Below are 26,741 nucleotides of genomic sequence, written 5' to 3'. Positions count from 1 at the left end.
CAAAGACGGTTTGTGTCAAGTACATAACAGACAAGAGGGCAATGACCAAATGGGTGAGTTGGAGGATGACCTTTTAAAGAGGAGGCTGTAACTCCTTCCAAGACAGCAGAGGGCTTGTCATAATACTGTATTTTAAATTTTTCAGGTAACAAAATAAAGCAAAGGTGCAGGAGTTTGACCTAAAATACTTAAATAAATCTTGTCTTGTGCAAAAATAAACCCAAAAAATACCTTTGCAACAGTAAAAGTGTGTCCATAGTCAAAAATGGTCATGGTTTAACAGCAAAACTGCAATGTAAGTATAATGCAGCATTTCTGCATCCAAAATGCTTTCAGACACTTTTTGTTGCCTGCATGTTGAACTTAATTTCCAAACAATCAGCCCTTTGGTATTTTGTGTTTCTATTTTTTGTTCTAATTAATAAAAAGATCATGTACGAAAAATCTAAAGGAAGCTGCTCCATGTGAGAAACTAAAGGAAAGGATATTCAACAGACAGCCAAACAATGTTTCCAACATTCTTTCAACCACATGGTGAGGTCTTTTAACCTAAAACGCATGAAAAAAAAAAGAAAAAGAAAGGAAAAGAAAAGAAAAGAAAAAAAAGAAATAAAAATACTTCCTGTGATATAGAAAAACACTGGTTAAAAAATCAAATAAATAAAATAAATAAAAATAAAACATGAACCTGTGCAGCATGTCCAGTCATGAAATTTCCTCACTAATAAATATTCCACAGTTCCACACACAGTTCCACTTTCAGTGGATACTGAGGTGCATAGTGCGCAGGTGTCGCCAGCTTTCTGCAGATTCAACCACTACAGGCCTCCAAACATCATGTGCCCTTCACATTAGCTCAAGAACAGTGTGCAGAGAGCTTCATGGCTTCTCCATCTGGCAATCTGATGGATGACTCTGGGTTTAGCAGTTGGAGAACGGTACTTGTATGAATATGTAAAGTTGGATGGGGTATTATGGTGTGGGGTTGTTTTTCAGGCCCCTTAGTTCCAGTGAAAGTTACTCTTAATGCTTCACATATCAACACATTTTGGACAATTTCATACTCTCAACTTTGCGGGAAAAATTTGGGGATGGAAACCTTCCTGTTCCAACATGACTGCCCACCAGTGTAAAAAGCAAGGTCCACAAGGAAATAGATAAGCAACTTTGGTGTGGAAGAACATTACTGGCCTGCAGAAAATCCTGACCTCAACCCGACAGAACCCTTTTGGGATGAATTAGAGTGGAGACTGAAAGTCAAGCTTTCTCGTCCAACATCAGTGTCTAACCTCACGAAACTACTCCTAGAAGAATGGCAAAAATTCCCATAAACACACCCCTAAACTCTTCCCAGAAGAGTTAAAGCTGCAAAGGGTGGGCCGGCATCATATTAAACCCTATGAATTATGAATGGGATGCTACTTCAGCTCAAATGAGTGTGAAGGCGTACGAGCGAATAGTTTTGACAAATAGTGTATAAAAGTGAAGTCAGTGGAACAAAATGTGTAAAATATATTTATGCATATTTTCTGCATTTGAAGATAGTGAGACAGTATATACAGATGATATTTCTCTCTATGGCATGTTGATAAAAGTGCTTTCGATATTTCTTCAATACATAAAAGTTTGTTTTTTAACAACTTGTCTTGCACTGAACATCACTTTTTGTTGTCTACTCACGCATTAAAACATTTTTCTTACACACTTCCTGTTGCCATATCAACCTATTGTGCATAACTGTAGGACATGTTTCCTCCCTGTACTGTATCAGCCCATTGTCTCCCTACTTGGATCTAATCCCTGCAGCGAAGCGGCTGTTGGGCTTATAGACTGTCTGCCGGAGAGCAGACAGAGGGAGGTTCCCCTGTTCACCGAGATAATAGCAGCGCACTGAAGTGGAGTGGTTTATACACACACGCACACAAGCACACACACCCCAACACATACACAGCTTCCTCAGCTCTGCATGTGGCAATTATCTCTCCTCTCAGCAGCTTGTGGCATCTCCCCCCATCTCCCCTATAGTCTCCTCCTCTACCACTTCCCCTTCTCTCCCTTCCCTAATCTCCACTTGACTTTTCTTCCTCCTCTTTCTCTTATCACCTTCTCTCTTCTATCTTCCTATCTTTGCTTAAGCTGTTTGTAGCTCTCTTCTCATTTCTTTCCTCTTGCATACACTCCACTGTTCCACCGTCAAACACAAGATAGAGACAGAAGCACTCCCCCCATACGCAGTAACAACCTGGACATCCTGCCTTCCCTTCAAAAATACAAATAAATAAATATACAAAACACTGCTTCAAAAGAAATTGTTTTCCACACCTCTCTGGACCCCCTACCAACCTGAACACCACTGTTCTTAATGCAGTGACTCTGCAACGCACAGACACAAACAACAAACAGCTTGAGGATCAATGTGAGATTCATACAGCTGCAAAATTAATGTATAAAATATACTAACCACACTGTAGCCCAGAGTTACCTTCAGTAGAGCTGGCTGTTTAATCAGATTTTAATTTCAATTATAATTTTGGCTTTTAGTGATTATGAAAATAAGATAACAGGAATGAAACAATTACCCTTTTGCAACTGTTTTGTGACCTCTTTCTTTTTTGTTTTTGCTAAAAACCTTATAAATAAAGAACACAGCTTCCCTTTTTTTAAACCTCGAGGATGAAAAGCTCGTGGTTGCAATGGTGTCAACTTGGGCTAAGTCAGCTGCTTCCTTGGCCTCTTGTTGCCCCTGTCTGCATCTGCAGACATCCTGCTGAAGAGATCAGCAGGTATAGGTGGCTCTACCAAGGCAGACTTTGGTCAAAGATTGAACTGAATCAGCCACCACATTTTTCATTTATTACGTTTTTAATAAATTCAGTGAGTTCATAATTAATGATGTTAAATACTCAAGATCATGAAATAATTGTCACTGTGCTTTTTGCCTTCCGGTTAATTGAAGATTAGGGCTAATTGAGTAGCCTTAGTTTTCAGTGCTAGGCTTTGGCATTGTTGGTGAAAGCAGCCCAACCTCAAAAATACTTTTCAGTTCAATGTTATTTATATATGCCAAATTACACCAACTGTTGCCTCAAGGCACGTTATCCTGTGCGGTAAAGACCTTACAATAATAGAGATAAAACCCTAACAATCACAAGACCGCATCTGAGCAAGCACTTGGTGACACCAGGAAGGAAAAACATCATTTTACCATTAAGAAAACTCCACCAGAATCAGGCTCAGGGAGGAGCAACCATTTGCTGCAACCAGCTGGGACCGGGGTAAGAGGTGGGGTACTTACAAGCACCCAGATTTTAACCCAGGACCTTTTCACTGTGAGGCAATAGTGCTAACCACTCCATCACCTTGCAATCATATATTAAGTAATCATCTATTATAGTTTACCAACTGCATCTCTCTTGCCGACACATTTACCCCCTGTATACACAAATCGTACAATTTCCACCTGCACTGCATTCATCTCTGTGGTCGCAGCCACAGTCTTACCATCAGGGGTTACGGATCTTATAGATTCCTGATCTCTCCAAGCCTGCTAATCTTTAGCTTATCCTTGCCCCACTGGGAAAATAACAGACCTGAAGCAGCTTCACTAAACCTGCTGTGTTTTCGCTTCTGGTGCTTTCCTTTAGAGTGGTAATCTAAAATTCTTCTTGGTTTTGTGTCTTTCTATTTAGCTTTCAAGGTTCATTGCTAAGTTGCTTCTTTAGAGAGATGGCCTGTCAGTCAATTTCCTTGGACTTGGTTTCTTTAGATGGGGCCACTGATTTTCAGCATAAGCAGAAATATTTCTGAACATATAAATATGTTCACTAGACAAAATGGAAATGCTTTTCTTGTCTGTTTTGGATTTTTTTTTTTTTACATTTCTGCACATAGAAGTAATGGGAACAAGCATACATCACCATGGTATCAAAACCTCCAAGTTGTTAAACCTGTGCTTATTTTTGTGAAAGGTGAGAACAGAAAATATTTGGCATTGAATCAAACACCTAAGATAAGGTTAACATTCAAACACGGCACGCAGTTCCCAGCTGCATCATTCCCATATCCGTTTGTCTTGTCTTATCCAATTTCCTTCCCACCAGCCCTCACACCACCTTTAATTTAAGCCAAATAGTTCCTCTTGGGAACCCTGCCAAGGTGTAGGAAGTACCTCCATGACTCTGCAGTAGAAAAGAAGGTGTTTCTAAGAATACCTCAGTAGCTACAGTCAAAGATTTTACTGCAGTTTTTCTTCTTTTTTCCAATCCTAAAACAGGATGAGGCGCCTTCATTTTCCCCTGCCAAGTGCTCCTGTGATCTACAGCTACAAGGTAACTGAGTTAACAGATAATCACATAACAGCAACCCCCCTCCCCATCCACACACATGCGTGCAGACAGACACGCACACTTCGCTGTCCTATATGAGATAAATGAGCACCATCAGCCCCCTACCTCCCTGCTAACAGATTAATGTGTAAGCGTATCCCTGGTCCCCCCTTCCTACACATCCTTCTCACTTTTCTAACACACACACACAATGAGACACACAACTCACACATTTCTCAGTCGCCTTATGTCAGCTCGACAGTGAATTTCCCTCCTCCGGTAGCACAGCAGATGATGCAAACGATCGGCACAATGTGCACTTACGCACATTAGCGTGCACATATGGATAAACACTCAGAAATACTCACACTTGTGCACAGACACACACGCACACACAGTCAGTGTTGGAAGCAGCAGACAAGCTATGACTGAGTCAGACATCAATCTCCTCATCACACGTCAAAACACATCCGCACACAGTGATGTACATGCCGGCTACGCTAACAGATTATAGCCTGTGAAGTTGTAACCTGCTGTGCTCATCACCATCAGCCACAGCAGCAGCAACCAATCAGGACATGACCATGTTCAGCACGACTGCCAAAACCAACAGTCACCCAACAAACACCCACATGCAGCTTCCTCTTAGGGAGCTGGGTCACCATGAGCTGCCTTGTAACCTTTAACCTCCTAGGACCTGGGGTCCACATATGTGGACATCACATTTTGGGTAATTTAGACCAAACTACTTAATTTTGCTCTACAAGGGCCTGATATCCACTTACAAGGACATTATACTGCTACTGTTCTATCAAAATTTTAAACGAATATCCTCATATGTGGCTCTCATTTTTCTTAAAAACAAAAATAAGGTAAAAAATTCTTTGTTTTTACATTCATCGCGCCCCAATATGCCCAAATATCAAAGAGAAATTAAAAATGCATGCTGTGGAAGAGTTCGGGTCTTAGGAGGTTAATCACACAGCAAACACTGGCTCACATACACATGTGCAAAACAGGACAACGGATGTTCAAGCTGGACATGTACTTCATATACTATGAAGTAATATACTATACATATACTAGTAAAAAAAATCATGAAAAAAATGAAAAGGATTGCGATCTGTAATCATGTTTTGTGGTATGGGACATCAACGCCCCTCCATGAGCAGCACCAAAACCCTCAAAGAGAACAGAACTGGGATGAAGATGGGTTGCAAAGCAGCTTGTAGACACACTTTAAGCAAGCTGAAGGAGCTTAAACAGCATAACGAATGTCTGAAGAAAGTAGCATGTTGAACATTTGTCAACTGGATGCATAGAAGGGCATGACCTAAAGCTACACTCAAATCCATTATCCATTATCAAGTAAGTTTTCCCCGATGTTTGAAGGAAGTAAGTAAAATTTAGTTATATAGCGCTTTTCACAGATAAAAATCACAAAGTGCTTTACAACACAGGAAATGGGAATATAAAAACAATATAACAGTAAATAAAACAATGTAAAACAATAAAACTATAAAACAGCATAAGAAGAAATTAATCAAATGCTTTTCTAAATACAAATGTCTTCAGCTGTTTCTTAAAAGAATCAATGGAGTCCGTGCAGCGAAGAGACAGTGGGAGAGAATTCCACAACCATGGTGCCACAGTCTGAAAGGCCCGATCACCACGAGTTTTAAAACGAGTGCGCGGTACCACCAGCAGTCTCTGATCTAATGACCTTAAAGCCCGAGAAGATGTATGTGGTTTCAGCAGGTCAGATAAATATTGAGGAGCCTGACCATGTAGGGCCCTAAAGGTTAGAACTAAAATTTTAAAATGAAACCTAAAATTTACAGGCAACCAGTGAAGGGAGGCCAAGACTGGAGTGATATGCGATCTTCTCTTGGTGCCTGTTAAGAGACGTGCTGCAGCATTCTGCACAGTCTGAAGACGATTTAAGGCTGATTTGTTAAAACAAGTAAAAAGGCCATTACAGTAGTCTAAACGAGAAGAAATAAAAGCATGAATAATCATCTCAAGTTCAAGCTTTGATACCATTAGTCTGGGTTTAGAAATATTCCGTAAATGATAAAAACAGTTTCGGACCAGCTGCTTAGAATGCTGCTCGAGCGACATCGAGCTGTCAAATACGACACCGAGATTTCTAAGGCTTGATTTTACATAAGGACCTAAGAAGCTGATATGCTGTCTAATTTATGGGACCATGTGGTCTGGAGCAATAATTAGAGTTCCATGTCACTGAGGTCAATTAGGAAAAAGAGGGGGGGGGGGCATAGCAAAAACCTATAAATCTATATATAAACTGTTAAAAAAATCCTTTTCACTCCATTTTTCATTTTATGTTCCCACAGCTTCTGTTATTCCCTGATTTAATTAAAGATCTAAGATATATTGCACAACTCAGGTGGATCCAGTGCATCTCACTGCCGCTTAGAGACTCCTGAAAAACTTTTGGTACTGCAGTTTGGTACTTACTGTTTTGATCTAAAATGAAGACAGATTCAACATTGGCATGGCTTTTTTTTCTTCGCTTAATGTTATTTCCGTCAGTCAGAAAGAGATTTTGCACTATTTTTTTAGCACGAGAGAAAGTTTGCAAACTAGATGCAATGCTGGTTCTGCTTTGAAATCAAGGAGCAAACAGACCACCCAGTGTGTGGGTTAATCATTAGAAACTACGTCGGGTGGATAAACTTTGCTCCCAGACTTTCTAGGCACATCAATTATGGCCGGGTGAGAAAAACCCAGGAAACAAAACTCAAAAAAAAAATTGTAAAAAGAAAAAAATTATATATCAATGCAAAGACGTGGCTTTGTTGTTGAAAGCCTAATAGAAACAGAATCTCAGCAAAAAAGCCGTGTTTGTGTATCCCACACAATCTCAACCAACAACACTGGACCTCTGAACGCCTTCTACAAGTGCCTGGAAGTTTTTATCTCCTGAAATATACAAGTAGGGAGCTGCTGTCAATGCGGCAAGCTCCTTATCTTCCTGCTGAGCGTCTTTCCAACAGAGGAAGACGGCGCTCTGCTAAGAGGATTTCTATTTTGGTTTAATTTAATTTCTTAGCGGACAGGCGGATTGTAATTTGGTGGTTTCTCTATGAAAACGTGTTGGTTCCATAATCTAAATTTGTTTTAGTACAGATAGGGGATTCATTACGAACTCCAGGAGTTGCTGCTTTAATTCGGTGCGTGCGCGCTTATGTGCGCACACATACCTGTAATACTAAAAGCTGATCTGTGGTGTTGTTGTGTGTTTGTTGATGTGTTTGTTTATGCCTGCAGGCAACATGAGTTTGTTTTGTGTGATAAGCTCTCCTTTTATGCAGGGATGCAAACTTGTGATAGATTTATACATAACTCTGTAGAGTCTGCCTGTAATAAATAGATTCCTCCAGAGGTTTGTCTTTCAGGTGCTGCAGAAACATTTTGCTACAAAGAATCTGCACTTTCTCAAGCTCGTCTGTCGTCTTTAACACAACACACGTTGTATTGTGTCAGACTTCTCTGTGTGTTGTCATTTATACTTGTGCATGTTCGTTTTATATACTGCACTCTGTGGTTTTGTACCTGTAGTGTCGAGTGTCTCTCAGGGCTCGATCACTGGGGATGCGTTCACTCTCTCTCTGGTTGAAAGCGTACAGAGTGTACGGGTCGTCTCCGGGCTTCCAGCGCCGAGCGCTCAGGTAACTCCGCTCATCAAAGCCCTCCAACATGTCCTCCCACTCTGCATCTGAAATCTGGAAATCAGTCAAAGCTGTTAAAAAGAGAACTAAGGATCACATGTAAAAGAGAAATGCACTCTCATCAAATTTGATGCGGTATAACAGATAACAGAAGATGCAGTTTCTGTTTGTTAAATCAAAATATTAAATAAATCAGTTTGCTCTGTTTTATTTCAGTTATATCAGCCTAGGTGCTGAAAATGAAGCCAACAAGAAGTGCCAAACGGTCACTTGAGACAGGCTGCAAAAGGGAGTCATTCCCCTGAGGTGCCCGTGCTAAAACATCCAACTTAGACCATGAAAAAAATGTGTTTTAATGTGGCATAAAAATGTGTCTTGTCTTTAGAGCCCATCACTCCTTTTTTAATAACTGCATTAGGACTAAACTTTGTTTTTTAACTCACTCATGTTGGATTTTCCTCAGGCTTAATAGTGAGTGTTTCGACTGACACGCGTAGCTGCTAGCTGTGTGCTAGTGATAAATATGGTTGCCGTGTGGTACAGCCCTTCCAACAAGTCTGTGCTTCAGTTTTGGTGAATGAGAGTCCAGCATTGTATTAGTCTGACATGTTAATTAGCGGACACATGTGATTAAAATGGCAATTTCTGGTTCCTGAACAATGGTGCAGTAGAAACGAGTTAGCTTGCAGTGGGCAAATGCATGAGGCAGTCAACACAATGAAAAGATCTACCATGTGTTCAAAATCATCTTTGACATATAAGAAAAGAAACAACGTGATGTAATCTTAAAAAAAAAAAAAGCATCAGGTTCACAGTTATCTTTTTCTATTTTATCAGTCATCAGAACATTTGAACTAGTGAACGTTGGATTTATTCACACATGTTCTTTGCTGCTCACAGCAGAGGGCTTTTTAAAAGCATCTGAAGAGCTTTTAGGGGTCATTTTATTTAAGGGAGATTCAGAGAGCTTTTCAGTTCCTGCTTTTTGGTATTTAACAAGATGAAGGCCGTGCTTCAGTTTTTCATCCTCTTTGCTGCCTGCTTATTTTGTGACTAAACGCTGCATTTTTGTCTCTCGGCAGCTTGTTTGGTTTGTACTTTGATGTTGTAATTCTTCATTATGTGATGCTCTAAATCTGAACTATCCAAACAAACAAACATGGAAAAGGGGCGCACCACTTTTCCTCTTCTTGTTACAGACATTTAAGGGCACAAATCAGCCAAATACACCTCTAAATAACAGCTTTTCACACATGCATGTTATTGCATTGTTGCACTGCTGCCAGCATTGTGAAAAGCCCAGTTTGGATGTAGCTTGTTAGCCAGTCAACAGATCAATGAGGCAATTAGTCATCAAGTCAGTCATCCAGCATGATGATCAATTAAATGTGTCAATGCAGTATTGCATGAAAAAGAGAGGCCCCAGTCACACAGGCCAAGACACCTGTCAGCAACCGTGAGGCAACCACCGGCCACGAGGGAAAAATTTACATTCCCCGACCAGTTGGCAAGTGGTTACTGGAAGGTCACAGGTATGCAGTGCAGAGGTGTGCAGAGCGGCAAACACTGCAAACTGTGAAAAGTGTGACAAACTAGAAACAAACTGTTTGCATTCAATAAGCAATAGGGCATTTCGTTGCCTTGTACTTGTGACATGACAATAAAGTTGAATTCTATTCCATCCATCCGCTTATCCTTTTCAGGGTCACGGGGGGTGCTGGAGCCTATCCCAGCTGTCATAGGGCGAAAGGCGGGGTACACCCTGGACAGGTTGCCAGTCTGTCGCAGGGCTAACACATGGGACAGACAACCATTCGCACTCACTTTCATTCACACATAGTGGCAATTTGGATTATCCAATTAACCTATCCCCACAAGCTGCATGTCTTTGGACGGTGGGAGGAAGCCGGAGTACCCGGAGAGAACCCACGCAAACACGGGGAGAACATGCAAACTCCACACAGAAAGACCCCGGCCTGATGGTGGAATTGAACTCAGGACCTTCTTGCTGTGCGGCAACAGTGCTAACCACCGTGCCACCGTGCTGCCTTTCTATTCTATTTTATTCTATTCTATTCTAAGGCACAACTTACTTTGAAGGGGAGCGTTCCTAGTTTCTGGTTTGCCTCACAAATTGGTAATTAGTAGTGAAAGTATCACTAACGCTCAGAGAGTACATTATGAGTTTGGTGCAGTACACTCTTTCCAGCAACCACTTGCCAGCTAGTTGGGGATTATACATTTTTTCCATAGCAATTGGAGGTCATCAGGGGGTCATCAACTGGTCTCTAGACCTGTGGGACTGAAAGCCTAGTGATCGTTACTGGTGCTTACAGGGACTATTCTCAGTCTTCTAACTTACATCAAAATAAATTAGCATCAGACTGGTGTAAAAATGAGCTAAATTCACTGCTCTATGTCCAACGCAGGCAAAACATGACGACTTTCAAATTAGCTCCAACAGATATGTTTAGGAGTAAAATCACAACGTGTGCTGGAGATACAGAATATTATTTGTCTCTTTGTGTTTAAGATCATTTTGGTCAAAGGAGAGGCGGGTGTTTATGATGCTACAACTATAACCCGTCCAAAATCATTTAAACACTTTAACATTGTGACTCTTCAATTCAGCTCACAGATGTTTTAGTTTTTCGCACGTTTACCATAAAATATGCAAATAAACAATGTTTGATGCTCTTGTGGGTTTTGAGGGCTTTAAGAGCAAAGGGAAAACAAAAATGAAACAAAAAAATCGTCTGGTACACCATTACTTTGTAATTCTGGTACACCACGCAAGACTGATGCAAGTTTTCTAACCTTCAAAAACACTGGCATCAGCTCATATCAGTAATGTATGAAAATCATATGCAGAGACTTAAAAAAAAAAAGCTACTTGAGATACAGTAGGTAATCCATCTTGCCTGTAGTTTTTTTGTCACTTACTACTAAGTGGTAATGAACATGCATTCAATTCATTTTGACATCTGAGAATTGATGGCTGGCTGCTGAACTGTTCTGCATTCATGATTTTGGTGGTTGGAAAATACCCCCCCCCAACTCCCAGAGCGACATAGAAAGAGCATGGAACAAATCTGTGAATATAACACAGAAAATTTAGGCATTTCTTGCACGGAAATGTTCTTCTTTTTAATGACTAGAGAAGCTAGAAAAACATTTTTCAACTGCAGTACCACAAAACAACAGTTTTACAGTAAAATGAGGGCGAAAAAAATGTTCTGGAAGCAAACTTTAAAACTTTTACAACACATTGGAAAGTAGACATGAATAATGTAAAGCATATGCAGTTTGCAGTTGATGGGCTATGCGAAAGCAGCCATATGGCCCTTCAACATACCAGTAAGGAAGCAAATTGTCAGTGTAAGTCACCAAAAACGAACTTTATGTTATTCATCACAAGTACCAGAGACAGTGTCGCACAAAGGAAACAACCGACTCTGCAAAAATCTTTACGTCTCCAGAAAATACAAACATTATAAAATAAGATATAAAATGTTAATGTAGCTCATAAATCCCAATCAGCTCCTGAACAGCTGGTGGTGAAAAACACAAGGTGGCAATGACTTTAAAAAAAAAAAAAAAAAAGCTACAGCTGCACTTTCTGTCTGTCAGACCTCTGCTTGGAGTGTGTGTGGAGTTTAAAAGGGAGTATATATCACTTATGAGACAGTGCAGATGCCTGTTGTTTGGGAGACTGAGAATCAGATTTCTCAGTCTTGTGTGTGTGTGTATTTCACTTGATAAAGAGAAAGTGTGAGTTTCATCTTTGGGTAATACATGAGAGAGACAGAGCAAGGAATAGTTTCTTTGAGGGTGAGAGATATAATGAATGTATATTATTACTCTCTCTCTCTCTCTCTCTCTCTCTCTCTCTCTCTCTCTCTCTCTCTCTCTCGCCGCATCATAAACATAACACAGGAGCTTCAGCAAAATCCCCGGAGGCCATATTTTTTCTCAACGACCATACAGCCCAGCATGTAGTGCGGATGAATGGACACACACACACGCACACTCGCAGGGTCACAGCGTTGATGGTGTGTGTAACAGAACAACATTTACGGTGAAGCAGCTGCCTGGATGGAGTGATGTGGAAAACGAATCATCTTCTTTTGTCCTCCTTCTCCTCCTCCTCTTCTCATTATTCAGCCATACGACTTGCTGATGCGACACATTGTCTAAATGGGGCCATTAGAGTGCTGGGAGTCAGACTCTTTGAATGTGTGTATGTGAATGTGTAAGGATGTGTTAGTGGAACTTCCCCTGGTGGCTTTAACCGCAAAGCATGAGAAGGAGAGGAGAGGAGAGGAGAGGAGAGGAGAGGAGAGGAGAGGAGGGGAGATGAAGAAGATATTGGAGTAGAGAAAAGATGGGGAGTGGATGACAGTGGGAAAGAAAAGAAAGTGGAGGACAGAAGAAGAGAAAAAATAAAGATACTAAAGACAAAAAGAGGGCTAGAATAACACAAGAGAAAGAAAAAAGATTCAGAGGAAGAAAAAACAGGTAGAGGGAAAGAAAGGGAGAAAGTGGAAGATAGATGGAGGCTGAGCACAAAAAGAAATTAGAAAATGAGAGCAGTCTAGAGAAAGAAAACCAAGATTTGAACAATGGAAATGACACAGTTGTAGCCTGGAAGAAGAAATAAGAGCAGTTTGAAATCAAACAACTGTAGCAAGAAAGAAATAGAAATTAAAAATAAGAAAGTCATGAAAACTAATTACAAAAAAGGGAAAGAGGGAAAAGTGAGGAGAAATAAAGAACATTCAATGCTTGTCCAAATCCAGCAGTTTTAGTTGTGCCTCTGTAACTTATTAGCACTGAGAAAAAGATCTGCACTGTACCTGTCAGGTTACAGTTAGAGGAAGAAAAAAGAAATAAGAGAAAGAGGAAGTGTGCAAGGTGAAATGATAAAGGGTGGGACAAGTGGGAAGATAAAAACAAAAACGATTTTTAAAAAGGGAAGGATGATTAAGATGGCAAAGAAAATGAGAAAAATGAGGCAGAAAAATGGTAAATAACTGACAAAAAGTAGGAGATATAAAGTGAAGACAAATAAGAAAAAGATAAGAACGAGACACATAGATAAGCAAGTTAGAAAACAGGAAAATGGGAATAGGAGAATATTGAAAATGGGAGTAGGGAGGTGGGAAAAAAGCAAAAGAACTGAAGGGCAAGAGGAAAGAGAAGTAAAGAGAAAGGAAATGAGGACGAGAAAGTGAAAAAGAAGTGGACAAAGTAAGAAAAGAGGAACAAGGGCAGGCTGTGATTAAGCTTCTCTGGGTTTCACACACACACACACACACACACCTGCGGCCTTCTCGCCTCTGTAGGATTTGTTTGTGTCTTGTCTCGCTAGAAGCTCAGGAGTGGCTGCGTTCAAGGTCCCCTGGATTCTATCCTATTTACAAGACACATACCCGCACAGGTGCACACCCGTACACACACACAGCTTGTCTTCCTAATGCACCGTGGCATCCTCTCAATGCCTCTCACGGTCGCTTACATGAACACAGACATTCAATTAACAAACCTGAGGCACGAATCGCTGGACAAACAATGTGTGGCTCTGCGAGTGTGTGTGTGTGTTTGAGTGTCGAGCCAAGCCACCAAGGAACCTATTAATTCATCCAGACTAGACAGACAGATACATTTAGAATCATAATGAGAAAGCTGAAGCCTGAGCCCCACACACACACAAACACACACGCACACCGGGATGTCACGGTCATTGCGTACTTTCTGACAGCTCACGGTGGAGAAAGGTAGCCGGGGTAAAGAGAGAGAAACGGAGAGGTGTGTGAAGGAAAAGAAGAAGACAGCAAAAGGTAACCTGTATATTAAAATGTGGTCCTGTAATGAAAGATTATTGCTTTAGATCCCTCTGACCACTTTGAAAGATCCAGTCAAAGAAAGTAAAAGAGCAAAACAAGTTCACAATCAGCTGCTTTTTTTTTTAAACAAGCTTATAGGCGATCCATTACACTTCAGACGTCTTTGACTGGTGTGTTTCAGACAGTTTTTTCTACCCTTGGCTCTGTATGATACCATTAGGATTAGGGCCAGCTATCTATATCTATGAAGCCTCACCCACCTGCTGTTCAAAACTCTCGTTTGTGCATTTTGTGAGAGGCAGCCAGTTAGCAGAAGCTAAAGCAGCTTGTTTCAGACAGAGGATAAACTGACAGACCGCACAAAGTCATAGTATTTAATAAATAAGGATAACTTCTGACTGTGAATCAGACGAAGCTACTCTACTAGAGTCCAGGAATAAAACTATGCAGCTGGAAATGATCATAAGTGATATTGATAGTAGCGTTGCATGCCTGAACTTGTGAAATACTCACATTCTTTGCTGCCACACACAAATGCCCGGTTAGGTTAATGTCACTCTCTGCAGGCGTTTGCAGTCCATAGCAGTAGTGTTGCCGTACCATGTAGTGATGCAGCTGGTCAATGTGCTCTCCACAATGCAGCTGCAGAACCTGATGAGGATCTTGGCCGACATACCAAATTTCCTCAGCCTCCTCAGGAAGTACAGCCGCTGTTGAGCCTTCTTGACCAGCTGTGTGGTGTTCAGTGACCAGGTGAGGTCCTCACTGATGTGGATGACCAGGTATCTAAAACTGCTCACCCTCTCCACTTCAAGCTCCCGCATAGCAATAGATGGCATGAAATCATCACATCTACACATCCGACATCAGAGGCTATTACCTCACTTATATCCCACTTTCTAACAGCGTCATGTATAATCAAACAAGAAATTGTTAATCATTAACTTATATCAGTGTCTGACCTCATGGGTTTTTTTTGTCTGTTCACAGCAAAATCTCCAGTGTTAAATTAACACTAGAGAGTGTCTATATAGGTCCACACCTCTGAGTGTTAAATACAACACTGTTGAGTGTTAAATCAACACTTTTGACAGTGTTATATGTTTAAAAGTAACCTAGTCAGTTTTGAAGATTAACAATGGCTAACACTGAGCAGTGCTGGTTTGCTAACACTGGAAAATAACTCAAAATGTTAGAAATATTCCAGTGTTAGCAAACCAGCACTGCTCAGTGTTAGCCATTGTTAATCTTCAAAACTGACTAGGTTACTTCTGTCATGGTCCGTGGTCCTGTGTCTGTGGAATGCGTGATGCTCGGGTAGCCACACCCCCGGGCTGGGCCATCACCAGCACACCTGCTCTCCATCCCGGTGATTACACGGAGATCCACTTAATCCGGCGCTGACGGATGCTCCACGCCAGTCCGTAGTCATCCCCACAGTGGTTTCTACTCGGCGTCTGCTACCTGCCTGTCCTCCGGCTCAACTGGATCTCGCGGTGCTCACCTGGCCCACTCGCCATTCCACGGACTTCCTGCCCCCACGGACTGCCACACTTCCCTCCCGAGCTCCCACGGTTCCGTTCTATCGTAAGCCCCTACTCTAACTCAGTCCTGATATGTTCTCCCCGCTTCCTGGCTCCCTAGTAATCATCTCCCCTTTCTATTGCAGCCCCCCGCCGTCCCGATCCCGGCTTCCTCGTGTCATTGTTTCCCCGGATTTTTAGTTTCTGTTTTGCTCTCTACTTTCCCCGGGTCGCCTTTCGTTGTTTTAATAAAGTGTCTTTTTGTTAGCTCGGAGTCTGCGCCTGGATCCTTTCGTGCCCGCGCACCACGGCCGCATGACAACTTCTAAACATATAACACTGTCAAAAGTGTTAATTTAACACTCAACAGTGTTGTATTTAACACTAGAGGTGTGGACCCATATAGACACTCTCCAGTGTTAATTTAACACTGGAGATTTTGCTGTGTTCAGAGTATAGTGTTTGGTGATGCTGGGTTTTTGGTGGTCAGAAAACTTTAAATATACTGCCAAGGCTGTAATCAGATTTTTGAAACTAGGGAGGTCCATTTTTTCTCATAATGTATTATATTTAAGGTACAGCACTAGAAAAGGCTACAATATTGCAGCAACAACTCCTAGTGTTGAAAAAAGGGTAAATGGTTTTATTTATCTATATTAAAAAAAAGCTGTGAATGTATTGCTATGTATAAAAAAAAGCCATGTGTAAAAAATATTATGGAACGGGTGAGTTGTGTGTATAGAAGAATAAAAAATACAACAAAACAAACTGCAGAATTATTAATTCAGTTTAAATAAAATAAAATAGCAGGAGGGGGGAAAGCTACTTATTCGATGACTTTGGCCCTACTGTGCCTCTGATTGACTCCTCATGCCTAAACCAGCCAATTATCATTTATTATGAGTCATGCGGCAACACAACCCCCTGAACTCAACCCAATCAGAGACACAGTAGGCTGGGCCATAACTTTGCTAAAAAGTCTCCACAGGAATTCTAACTAAAAGCCATCTGGCGCATCATACAGTGATTTGTGCCAATTTTCACTCTTTTAAAAAAGGCCTCAGTGACCTCACTTCATAGCTGGTTCATAGCTGTGCCAATCCCAGATGAATAGTGAAGGTTGTGTCGATACGGGCATCTGACATTATATTTTTGTCATATCAACATGCAGATCAGAAAAGGTCCAAATCGCTACAAAGCATGCTGCCAAAAGACAGGAAAAATAAAAAACTGTATCGCAGGCAGCTACTAGCTACAGCCACTTGTTTTGGCATCCACCTGTCAGTCAAAGGAGCCTATGTCGTAGAGGCGAGGTTGCTTGAAGGAGAGCCCTCCCGTAGAGCCATAGATTTTGGACCAGTACTGATACAAAGCTTTTCTGCTCTACTTAAGCACTCAAAACACTTTATTCAATGTATCTTGTTCATCCTGTCATACAAGCAGTAATTTTCTACACAGAAGTGCTTTCTGTCTTGCATTCATGCATCAGAGAGCAACTTCACCAATCCTTGCCTAAGGATACTGAAGGCATGCAGACCGAAGCAGCCAAGACCACGAACTACCAGCCTTCTGATTAGTCGTTGACCTGCTCTACCTCCTGAGCTACAGCCAGAGGGTGAGTGTAGTGTGTGTGTGAGGTGGAGATTAAGGGCACAAGCCCTGGAGATCTGATCCCTGCTTATTGAGGCTGGCGCTTAAAGAGCTGAGCTATAAAACATTTCACCCCTGTTGCATTTGTTAAAAAGGGAGAAATTAGCTATAGAGCGCAAAAGAGTTTCTTTGACCTGCCTGTAGAAACAGGCTGTTTTAGGAGTGTGCCTCAAGTGGTCATGGGTGAAACTGCAGTCTTTGGCACTTGGACACAGACTTCATTTTTTAGTTGTTGCTTGTCCATACTCTACATGAGCTATATGAGCTGCAGTCAGTGCTGAGGGTATTGTACAAAAATATGGAGTTGGAGCCTCTCCATATCATAAAACTATCTCTAGAATACATATTTTTATTCCTGCACTGGTAGATGGAGATATACTGAACATATATCTCCATGTTCAGTATATCTGGTGTATGTGACCATTTTTACTTTTGATAATCTGTGTACTACAGCCTCCACTAATCCTGTCATACAAGCCATGCATATGGCAGCAGGAGAATCATCAGTATTACCTGTAATGAGAATCTATTTTAATATCAGTGTCATTATCGGTGTAAAGAGTATTAGTGTTCTTATTTTCAGAGCATTGCTTGCTTGTCAGATAGATTCACACACAGAAGCAAAGAGCTGGAGAGAGACATCAGTGTCTGAACAGAGGACTGCTGCTAATGAGAACATTGCTCTTTGAAGACACACACGTGTTTGTGCGAGGGTGTGTGTGTGTGTGTGTGTGTGTGTGTGTGTGTGTGTGTGTGTGTGTGTGTGTGTGTGTGTGTGTGTGTGTGTGCGTGCGTGTGCGTGCGTGCGTGCACACGCGTCTGGTAGAGAGAGTATTACAGGCTATCCAGTTGAACACAGCACAGAAAATGAAGGATATGGTGTAAGAGAAGTATAGTTTTAGTAAAGCAGCCTACAAATCAAGCTTTCAATTTACTGCTACTGTTATTTCTGATAAACCAAACAATACCACACTCTCACCCTCTCTCTGCTTCTTTACCTTAAAATGTGCCCCAGTCAGATGATGAATTACCTATTACATCCAAGGCATAAATCATGTGTGTGTCTTTATTACCCCCTGTTCATGAGCACCACTTGAACACACATACACATAAACAAACATGTCAACCCCTTTATTATATTGTGATGTATCACCTTTGTAAGAACTCTAAACAAGAAGCCAAACAAGTAATGTCTCCATTATTCTGCGTTTCTATTTAAAATATCTGTTTGCTTCTGTAAAGGCAAATTAAACTCATAGCATTGGCAGTTATCGGTGACATTATTACATAAAAGGAAGGAGAATATAATCCTTCATGTCATCCAATTTGAAAATTATCTCACTCGGGTTATACGGGTAGGAGAAGGCAGAAAGGGTGCTGAGCATTACTTATAACAGACGCAACCATTTCCCCCTCCTTTTGTGTTTCTGTGCATGATCCTATGACATTATGTGGTTGCCATCTCAATAATGACAATGTAAAAAATACAGCCTTCTAGCAAAATAATGTTAGGATAAAATAACACAGGGACAATGTGTTGGAGATGCTGAATTCAATTTGGAGCCACGGTCATGTATAAATGGCACAAAATCTGCAGGAATACAACAAACATATGAATATGGATTTTCAGCTGCAGATTAAGTGCTATGCAGCGCAGGCTGACAGTAAAACCCCCGCTTCAAAAGACACAGAGATAAGCATCCAGAAGACAGATTATGCAGCGTAAACAAATAAAAGAAACCAAAAAGGAAACATAAAAGTGTTGGATTAGTTACAGCCAAGACAGGTCAGATGCTGCACAAAACACCCATGTTTGAAAAAAAGGGTGCACAACTCACAGCGAAACAGGCCTCATTTCCATAGACTCTTTTTTTATAATCCTGTTATCTAAAGTTTGCCAATTAGTTTTCATGCTGCAACGAGGTACCAAAGTTTTGTTATCTTCAGGTCACGACTAACCATCTTGTTATCTCATGAAACTGCAAACTCTTTTGTAAGATTGTGACTTTAGATCTTCAGATCAACTTCAGAAGGACTCGGGGTGGCGTCGCTCTTTAAAGTCCAGCTCACTGAAGGGAAACCAAAGCAGCTCATGCACAGTCAGTGGAAATGACTGAACAACTCTTCACACTCTGCTTTGATGAGAATGGAAGAGGCAGAAAGTTTCTATTATAGATAAAACTCCAAAGCAGCACTGACAGATTTTGCTGTTTTGAGATAACAAGATTATTAATGATTGATCTAGAGAAATAGGAGTTTTTATCTGTTGGTAATCGTAATTAATTTCTGAAAATGTATGCAAGTACAAGAAATATAGAGAGGCAGTGATCTCACAAGTAGGAAACTTATTCAGGATCTAAATCTTTTACATCAACGGTTTTAAATATACTTTTTATAATTGATGGTTTCTATAAACAAAATCTCTGGTCATATCACTGAGCTGTGATCAAGTCCAATCCAATTTTATGTAGCGAACACTTTTTTAAATACAACAGAGCACCAAAACTCCACACAGCAAAACAAGCAAACAAGAAAAATTACAATAAATACCAGGTAAGATCCCAGTAAAAAATTGTTTTGAAATGTGTTTTATTAACAGGTAATGAGTGGAGCATCCTAACATCGACAGAGAGTTTATCCCAGAGTTTGCGGGCTTTAGCAGAAAATGATCGATCACCTCTGGTGGCTTTCGGTCCAGTTTTTGGGACTACTAGGAGCAGCAACCTCGGGATGATGTATGGAATCCACAGCTCAGCTATATAAGGTGGTGCTGATCAATTAAAAGATTTAAAACCAATCTTAAAATCTTAAAGTGGTTCCTATGGAGTGTCTATGGAGGGAGGCCAGGGTGAGGATGAGCAGCGGCATTTTGCGGGCAAGCAAAGGAAGTGTTGCTAAATCTGCGTTGCTTTACTTGTTTTTTTAATTCAGTTAAATTTGATTTATAAAGCACCAAATCACAACAAACATTGCCTCAAGGCACTTTGTATTGTAAGGTAAAGACTACAATAATACAGAGAAACCCCAACAAATAGATAACCCCCTATGAGCAAGCACTTGGCAACAATGGGAAGGAAAAACTCCCCTTTCACAGGATTAAACCTCAGCCATCTGCCACAACCGGCTGAGGGTCCAAAAAGAATGAAACCTGTTATTTTCAAAAATAAAATACTAAATAAAAAGATGTGTATTTCCTTCCATTGACCTTTCTGAATACCAATGCTCTGCAATCATCTGCATGTTTTTTTTGGTGGCTTTCATGGATAAATCTTATAAGGTGCTCTTTACTGCGGTGGTTTTATAGGCTACTCATCCAATCTAGGGTCACAGTGAGGCTGAACCATTCACAACTACGCCTAATTGAGATTCACCAGTTAACCCAGAGGTTCCCATAGTGTGAGGCCCGCCCCCTGGGGGGGGGGGGGGCGCAGAGCCATTGCAGGGGGGGCAAAAAAAAGAAAGAAAGAAAAAAAGAACGCTTGGACACTGCTACCATAATGGACAAAAACTGTTTGGGAACCACTGAGTTAACCTAACAAGCAACAAGCATGTCACTGGACTGTAGGAGGAAGCTGGAATACCTGGAGAAAACCCATGCAGGAACTGAGCGAACAAGAAAGTTTGAATTCAGAACCTTTGTGCTGTGAGATGACAGCGCTAACCTCTTCATCACTCTGCTGCTTCATGTCCCCTCACATGATTCCAGTTGGGCATTCGTTTTCACTTTCTCTTTCAAAATGTCTTCCACAATTTTGCAGTGTATTGGGATCATTGACATGCTGGAATATTCATCTCTTGCCAAGATTCTTGAGAGTCATCTTTTTATTCGGTATTTGGCCATTACAGTTGGCACTCCAAAATCACTGTGGCAGTACTGGTGCAGACAATTTTATTTTGGTTTTAACTGACTAAAGAATATGCTGCCAGTTTCAATCAGGCTTCTTTTCACACTCTCTGGCAAAATGGCTTTCTTCTTAGATACTGGCCATTGAGGTTGAGTACACGCCAGGTCTTTCACTGGTCACTAAAACACCAGTGTCCCCAGTGCAAATCAGAATCACTTGATAGTCTGTTTTTCAGTGCCAGGTTCTATGTAGTGTTTTTTTTTTGTGGGGGGGGGGGGGGGGGGGGGGGGGGGGGTTGTAGCTTCTTTTTTTAGGATGGCCATCGGCCCTCCTATTATTGGCAGTATGCTCCTATTAAACAAGCTGCCTGCAGCTGTTCAGTAGCCTGCTAATACCCCCATTTTTTAATGCTAGCAACTTCCTTCTTGCTTTTTCAGGCAGTTCTGTACCTTGTGGATCCAACATAGACCAAATCTGACAAAGCCGATTGGGCTTTTGATGAATAATGATGCTAGGCTTCATTTTTGATTACAATTTTTGCTTCCAATAATTCTGAAAACAAGATATATGATATAAAACAGTTGCTGTGCTGCAACTGGTTTTTTTGCAATTATGTTTTGTTTTGTGTAATAAATCTAGTGTGACCTTTTCTTTGCTTCAGCACTCTTTCACCACTTTCTAAAAGCCCTGATCTACTCACTGTTTAGTTCCAGCCACGACTACACAAGAACAAGAAGAAGGAAAAGTCATGAGAAGGTTGCCTTAGGTGAATCATAGAAAACATCCCGTTACTCTCTCTGCAGTTCTGTGCAGGTGTGCATGCTAGAGCAGGGCGATATGACCAAAAATATTTATCACGATATACATTTGAAAATTTGTGATAACAATATAACTGACGATATAATTGACACTAGACAAAATACTTTACAACTCCACAACGTTATTAGTGAAAAAAAAACCTCATCAATGTATTTTCACTTAAACAAGCAGCTGTTTTTATGTGCATTAAAGTTATATAAAAATGTAACAGTGCAAATGCAAATTCCTTGCTGACAGTTTAACCAAAAAGGCATTTCCAGTGGAAATTGGCCAACATATCCTCAGCATAACCATGCATAATATCCACAAAACTTAAAAAGAGGTTATACACACACAATACGGTAATATTATGTTCAAGCACAGTACGTATCACTCCGCGAGGCTCCTGCCTACGATAGCCGTAATGCTCCGACAATCCATCAAGCTGTGCGGGTTTGTATCTTAGCAAAGTCGTACTAAAACATTTGACAGATTTTCGAGCGCCGTGTACGACATAAAATCATTTCGAGGTCAGTAAACACAACCAGAATTCAAACATAAGGCACACGGGATTATAAGGGGCACTGTCGATTTTCAGAAAAATCAAAGGATCGCTTTTAAGTGTGCCGTATTTTCCAAAAAAAACCACGGTAATAACCGTGAACGGTATGATATGGCCCAGCCCTAGTGCATGCACTTCTGCAGACTGCCAGGACACTCATTGCCCGGGTTTGCACTCACAGGTCTCCAAAGGTGAATGCTACAGCCAGCGGCGACAGGCCATGTCAAAACATGACCTAAAGAATCATGGTTATGATTTTTGCCTTAATCAAGCAGTTCTGACATCTTTTTTTTTGTCATCATCTTTGTATTACTTCAATATAGTAATAAAATCGCATACCCGAATTTTACATTTTTTACTCATGGATGCAGTGAAGGAGGGTTGGAGCAACAGAGGAGGATGCAAGAGATAGGGTGAGAAGGAGGCAGATGATCCACTGTGGTGATTCCTAAATGAGCAGTCAGAAGAATTATTATAAGATACCATAATTTTGAATCGTTTAATATTTTTATGCACAATATTGTATTTTTACTACAGATTGTAGTCTCATTCTTTCCTGACTGTTCCTGCAAAAGTAAGTCTATGAGTAATATGTTTGCTGGTATCCAGTTAACAGTCCTTTAAAATCCATGTTGGAAGTTTGGGGTGATGCTGACGGGATACATCACATGTTTGACAGGTTTCTGCTTGTGTGTTTGCTTTCTGTTTGCTGGTGAGGTTAAAACACTGAGCAAAGTAAGTTGTGTTTTGGGTAACATCACCCTCTGTAGTAACTCTGCATATTGAAAAATGATGGGGTGAGAGAAACAGACTTGTCTGACTAATTCGAATAACCCAGTGTGTGAGGGCACGGGCTCCAGAGGACACCTTAGGCGCAAACGAGCCACACCACTGGCTTTGAGAAAACGGCACTAATTGACGCTCCGGGGATCAGAGCGAGCTGCTCAAGCCATCACTGGTGTAGCAGCGTGCATGAATAAAATACTGCAACCCATCAAAGCAGTGTTCAAAAGCACTACTAGTGGTCAAAAAAAGTCCACTGGGAACTTCCAAGTGATACCAATCAAAACCCAGCAGCCACAGAGGCTAATCCGCAAACTAGTGCATTTCCCCCCCTCTCTTTTTGTCTGTTTTCACTTACACAGCATGAAGATTCTTAACTTTGTTCTGTTCATCGTAGAGAAGCTATCTGGGCTAAATCATTATAGTCATTCCTAAAAAGAAATGTCTCGTCTATTTTCATGTTTCCTCATTTTCCATTCATGTTTTTTCTCCTTTGCTCCCTCTTGTCATCCTCCCTCTGTTCACACCTATTCTGATATTCCCAGCTGTTCCTTCTCCCCTTCTTTCTCCTTTACTGTCAGCTTCTGAAGTTTCTTCATCATTAGTGCTTCTCCTTTGTTATTCCACACTGCCTGACTCCTCTCCTTATTCTTCCTCTTCTCTCTCTGGCCTTCATTTATTTTTACCTGCTCCCTTTTCCTTCCACCTCTCCTACTGTGTAAAGTGGTTGCTGTTTGTTTGAAGTCAGGGCTTATTGAGCTCAGGTCTGGGGAGAGCACAGCTACGTCGATACTACACACACACACAGAAATACACGCACACACCGATACAAACACCTCCTCTTTCTCTCTCTGTTCTTCTATCAACGCTGTCTCACCCACAGGGACTGAAGTGGATGCACACATACACACACTGCTCAGTCATCAATTAAGGGTGTGTATAGATCTCTCCCTGCAGCAGTGGTGCTTGTTTGGTTTCTACATTGTTTTCTGTTCCAGCTCATACATCTCTGTCTATGACCCCAACACACATACAAATACAGCCACACACGCACAGACACATACAGCCAGATATACACACAGATACACACACCTCTGCAACATTATTAGTTTTGTTGTCTCTGAACATTTTTTGTAGCCCTGCTTTTCTCTGCTTTTGACCACAGGAGCCAAGTTTTTATTTCGTTTTTATTTTTAAAAATGAAATAAGGACATTTGTGCTTGTGTGGTAGTGAACTGAAAGCTGAACAGCAAAGCCAACAACAAAAGCAAAAAAAAAAGCCTTCTCCAGCATATAAACTGGTATTTATACAGGAAGAATCTGTCATAAATATGCAGGCATTCTTCAGATCATCCATAAAAATCTTCTACGACAAATCAAACCAGACAGAGTGGAGATTAAAAAATAAATCAAGACACAAAATAAAACATACATTTATTTCTTTTTTGGTTTAAATGTTTTGGGTTTTTTGCCATTTTTTATTAACATTATTCGTGTGTCTGTTTAGAAAGCACACCTACATACCATAATAAGTGAATTTACTAACACAGTCTTCATTCCAAATAATCTATTGTATACAAATGTACAAATTCTAAACAGGCCTGTTTTTGTGGTTAATATTATTATTATGTGTGGCTCAGGGTGGATACTTTAAATCACTGCCACCATATGTAATGGTCTGCTTTCATTGTGTGAATTGTTTGTAGTCCAAATATATATTTATTTATTTATTCATTACCTCAGCCGGAGTCCTTTGCTCTGAACTTCACAACTGATCTCTTTTTGTGTTTGTTTGGCTTTCTGCTTCAGTAGTTTTTCTTTTGTTTGTGACTCTGAGACCAACAAACGATGTTTCCTTCACGTTTTTTATGCTATTGTCTGTATATCTTTCTCTATTTCAAATAACCTGCAATTTTATATGCAAATGGTGATTGAGGGAGGCTCAATAAATAGCTAAATATGGAAGTGTAAGAGAGGCTCATGCACTTCTGTGAAATGTCATCCTGATCAGGAGCTATAATCATCATGTATATGTATGAATTTAAAAAGCTGACTAAAACAATGCTTTTGCACTTTCATGCTTTGTGTGTAGCACTTTAGTTTTAGTCATTAATGTACACACTGTTTTATGCATCTGTCCCTGTTATATTATAATAATAAGATGCTACAGAGCCTCCTTCTCTATGGGAGTTGGGACAGGCTCTAGTCCACCTGTGACCCTGAATTGGATTAAATTCACAATTCACCAAATTCAAATTTAAATAAAGATATTACTCTCTGTACACCCCCCCAAAAAAACCAAAACAACTCAATTTTACTGCCTAATCTAAATGCAATTATTTGATGTATACTTGAAACTAAGTATGAAAGCAGTAGGAAAATAAAACCATTAAGGGCATGAAATATGAAATTTTATCCTTTTTTGTTGAACATAATGGCAAATGCCTTTGGGCTCATGTCCCTCAGTTACAACAGACAAGTAGTTGACATCAAGTTATTGCAAATGTTAAGTGTGTCTCATGTGGCCCAAATGTCACAGCATGCCTGACACATCTGGCTAACATAACACAAACCACTGGCTGAGATAAGGAAGTCAAATTAACTGTGAGTCAACACCATCAAGGCGAAATGTGGCCCACTGAAAACTGCAGATATTGGCCACATTTGAGTCGAGCTTTCATTTCTATTTGGGAAATATAACACGGCCATGACAACTAGGAACATTTTTACAACAATAACTTCTCAAGGCAATGCCCTTTTTCAAAAGCCTCTTATGCCTCTTCTGCACCTACTTGGCTCAACTCGACTCCACTCCACTGGATTTTGTTTGTTTTCCATTATAAATGAGTATCACCTCAATGTGGGCATGGACATTATAGCAATACCTACAAAAGTCAGAGACATCATTTGTATGCAACACAAACAAAACACAACAATGGAGGATGTCGAAGTACATCTGCTTCGACATCCTCCATCGACATATCTGACTGGCCAATCAGTGACATACAGTCTGTTGACATCACATTTGTGACTCAGATCACTTGGAACTCTGGACAAATTTGTACTAAAATAAATACCTGGGACAAAGTGCTACCACCTAATGGAAAACCTACAGAAGTAAGCAAAAGGTATGTGCAAAAAAGAGGCATTAGATTGTCAAGAGTTCTACAGGTACAAGAACAAATCCTGCAGTCTTATCTATTTTCAGGTTTTGCACTTCCAGTCAGTCAAACACAGCAACAAAGCGATATATTGCTTGAGAATGCGCACACACACAAATGTGTAGACATATATCCCTGAAGTTATCTCAAAACCCAAATACTGAACAAGAAATCTAACAATGATTGAGTAAGTCATTGGAGCACAGGAACTTGCTTTTTATATATAAATATATATTAAAAAAAAACAAAAACCTACAACACAACTGGACAGGACTTTATTATCAACCAAACATAAATTATGTATAATCACATGACTGGACACAAACATACTGTATAGTCAAAATCTAGTAACATACTGTTACTTACTTACTATAGTTGGTTTTCCAAACTTTTTTAAAAAAAACTTAAAAAAAAAAAACTTCCTGTATGATGCCCTCAGAGCCAAACACACACATTTATTCTCATTCAAACCTTAAGAGTCACAGCTGAAGCGCTGTTTGGCAACTTTCAGAAACTGTACGTGGTCCAGATTGTGGCTACTCTCAAGCAAAAA

At 40.5% G+C, this 26,741-nt stretch overlaps 1 protein-coding gene across 1 annotated transcript in view; it reads right to left on the bottom strand.

The window, feature by feature from the left end:
• galnt14 (UDP-N-acetyl-alpha-D-galactosamine:polypeptide N-acetylgalactosaminyltransferase 14 (GalNAc-T14)) overlaps positions 1 to 26,741 on the bottom strand; it is a 233,650-nt gene that overhangs the window by 180,777 nt on the left and 26,132 nt on the right. The window contains exon 2 of the mRNA XM_085248120.1: positions 7,905 to 8,074. Coding sequence (XP_085104246.1) covers positions 7,905 to 8,074 — 170 coding nt within the window. The remainder of the gene's footprint in view (positions 1 to 7,904; positions 8,075 to 26,741) is intronic.

This window comes from Mchenga conophoros, linkage group LG15 (assembly GCF_057382185.1).
Source record: "Mchenga conophoros isolate Kocher_MC1m ecotype Shallow Benthic linkage group LG15, M_conophoros_male_GT1.1, whole genome shotgun sequence".
In the NCBI taxonomy this organism is placed as follows: domain Eukaryota; kingdom Metazoa; phylum Chordata; class Actinopteri; order Cichliformes; family Cichlidae; genus Mchenga; species Mchenga conophoros.
The sequence above is the reverse complement of the archived record's forward strand: the minus strand, read 5'-3'. Positions and strand labels throughout refer to the sequence as shown.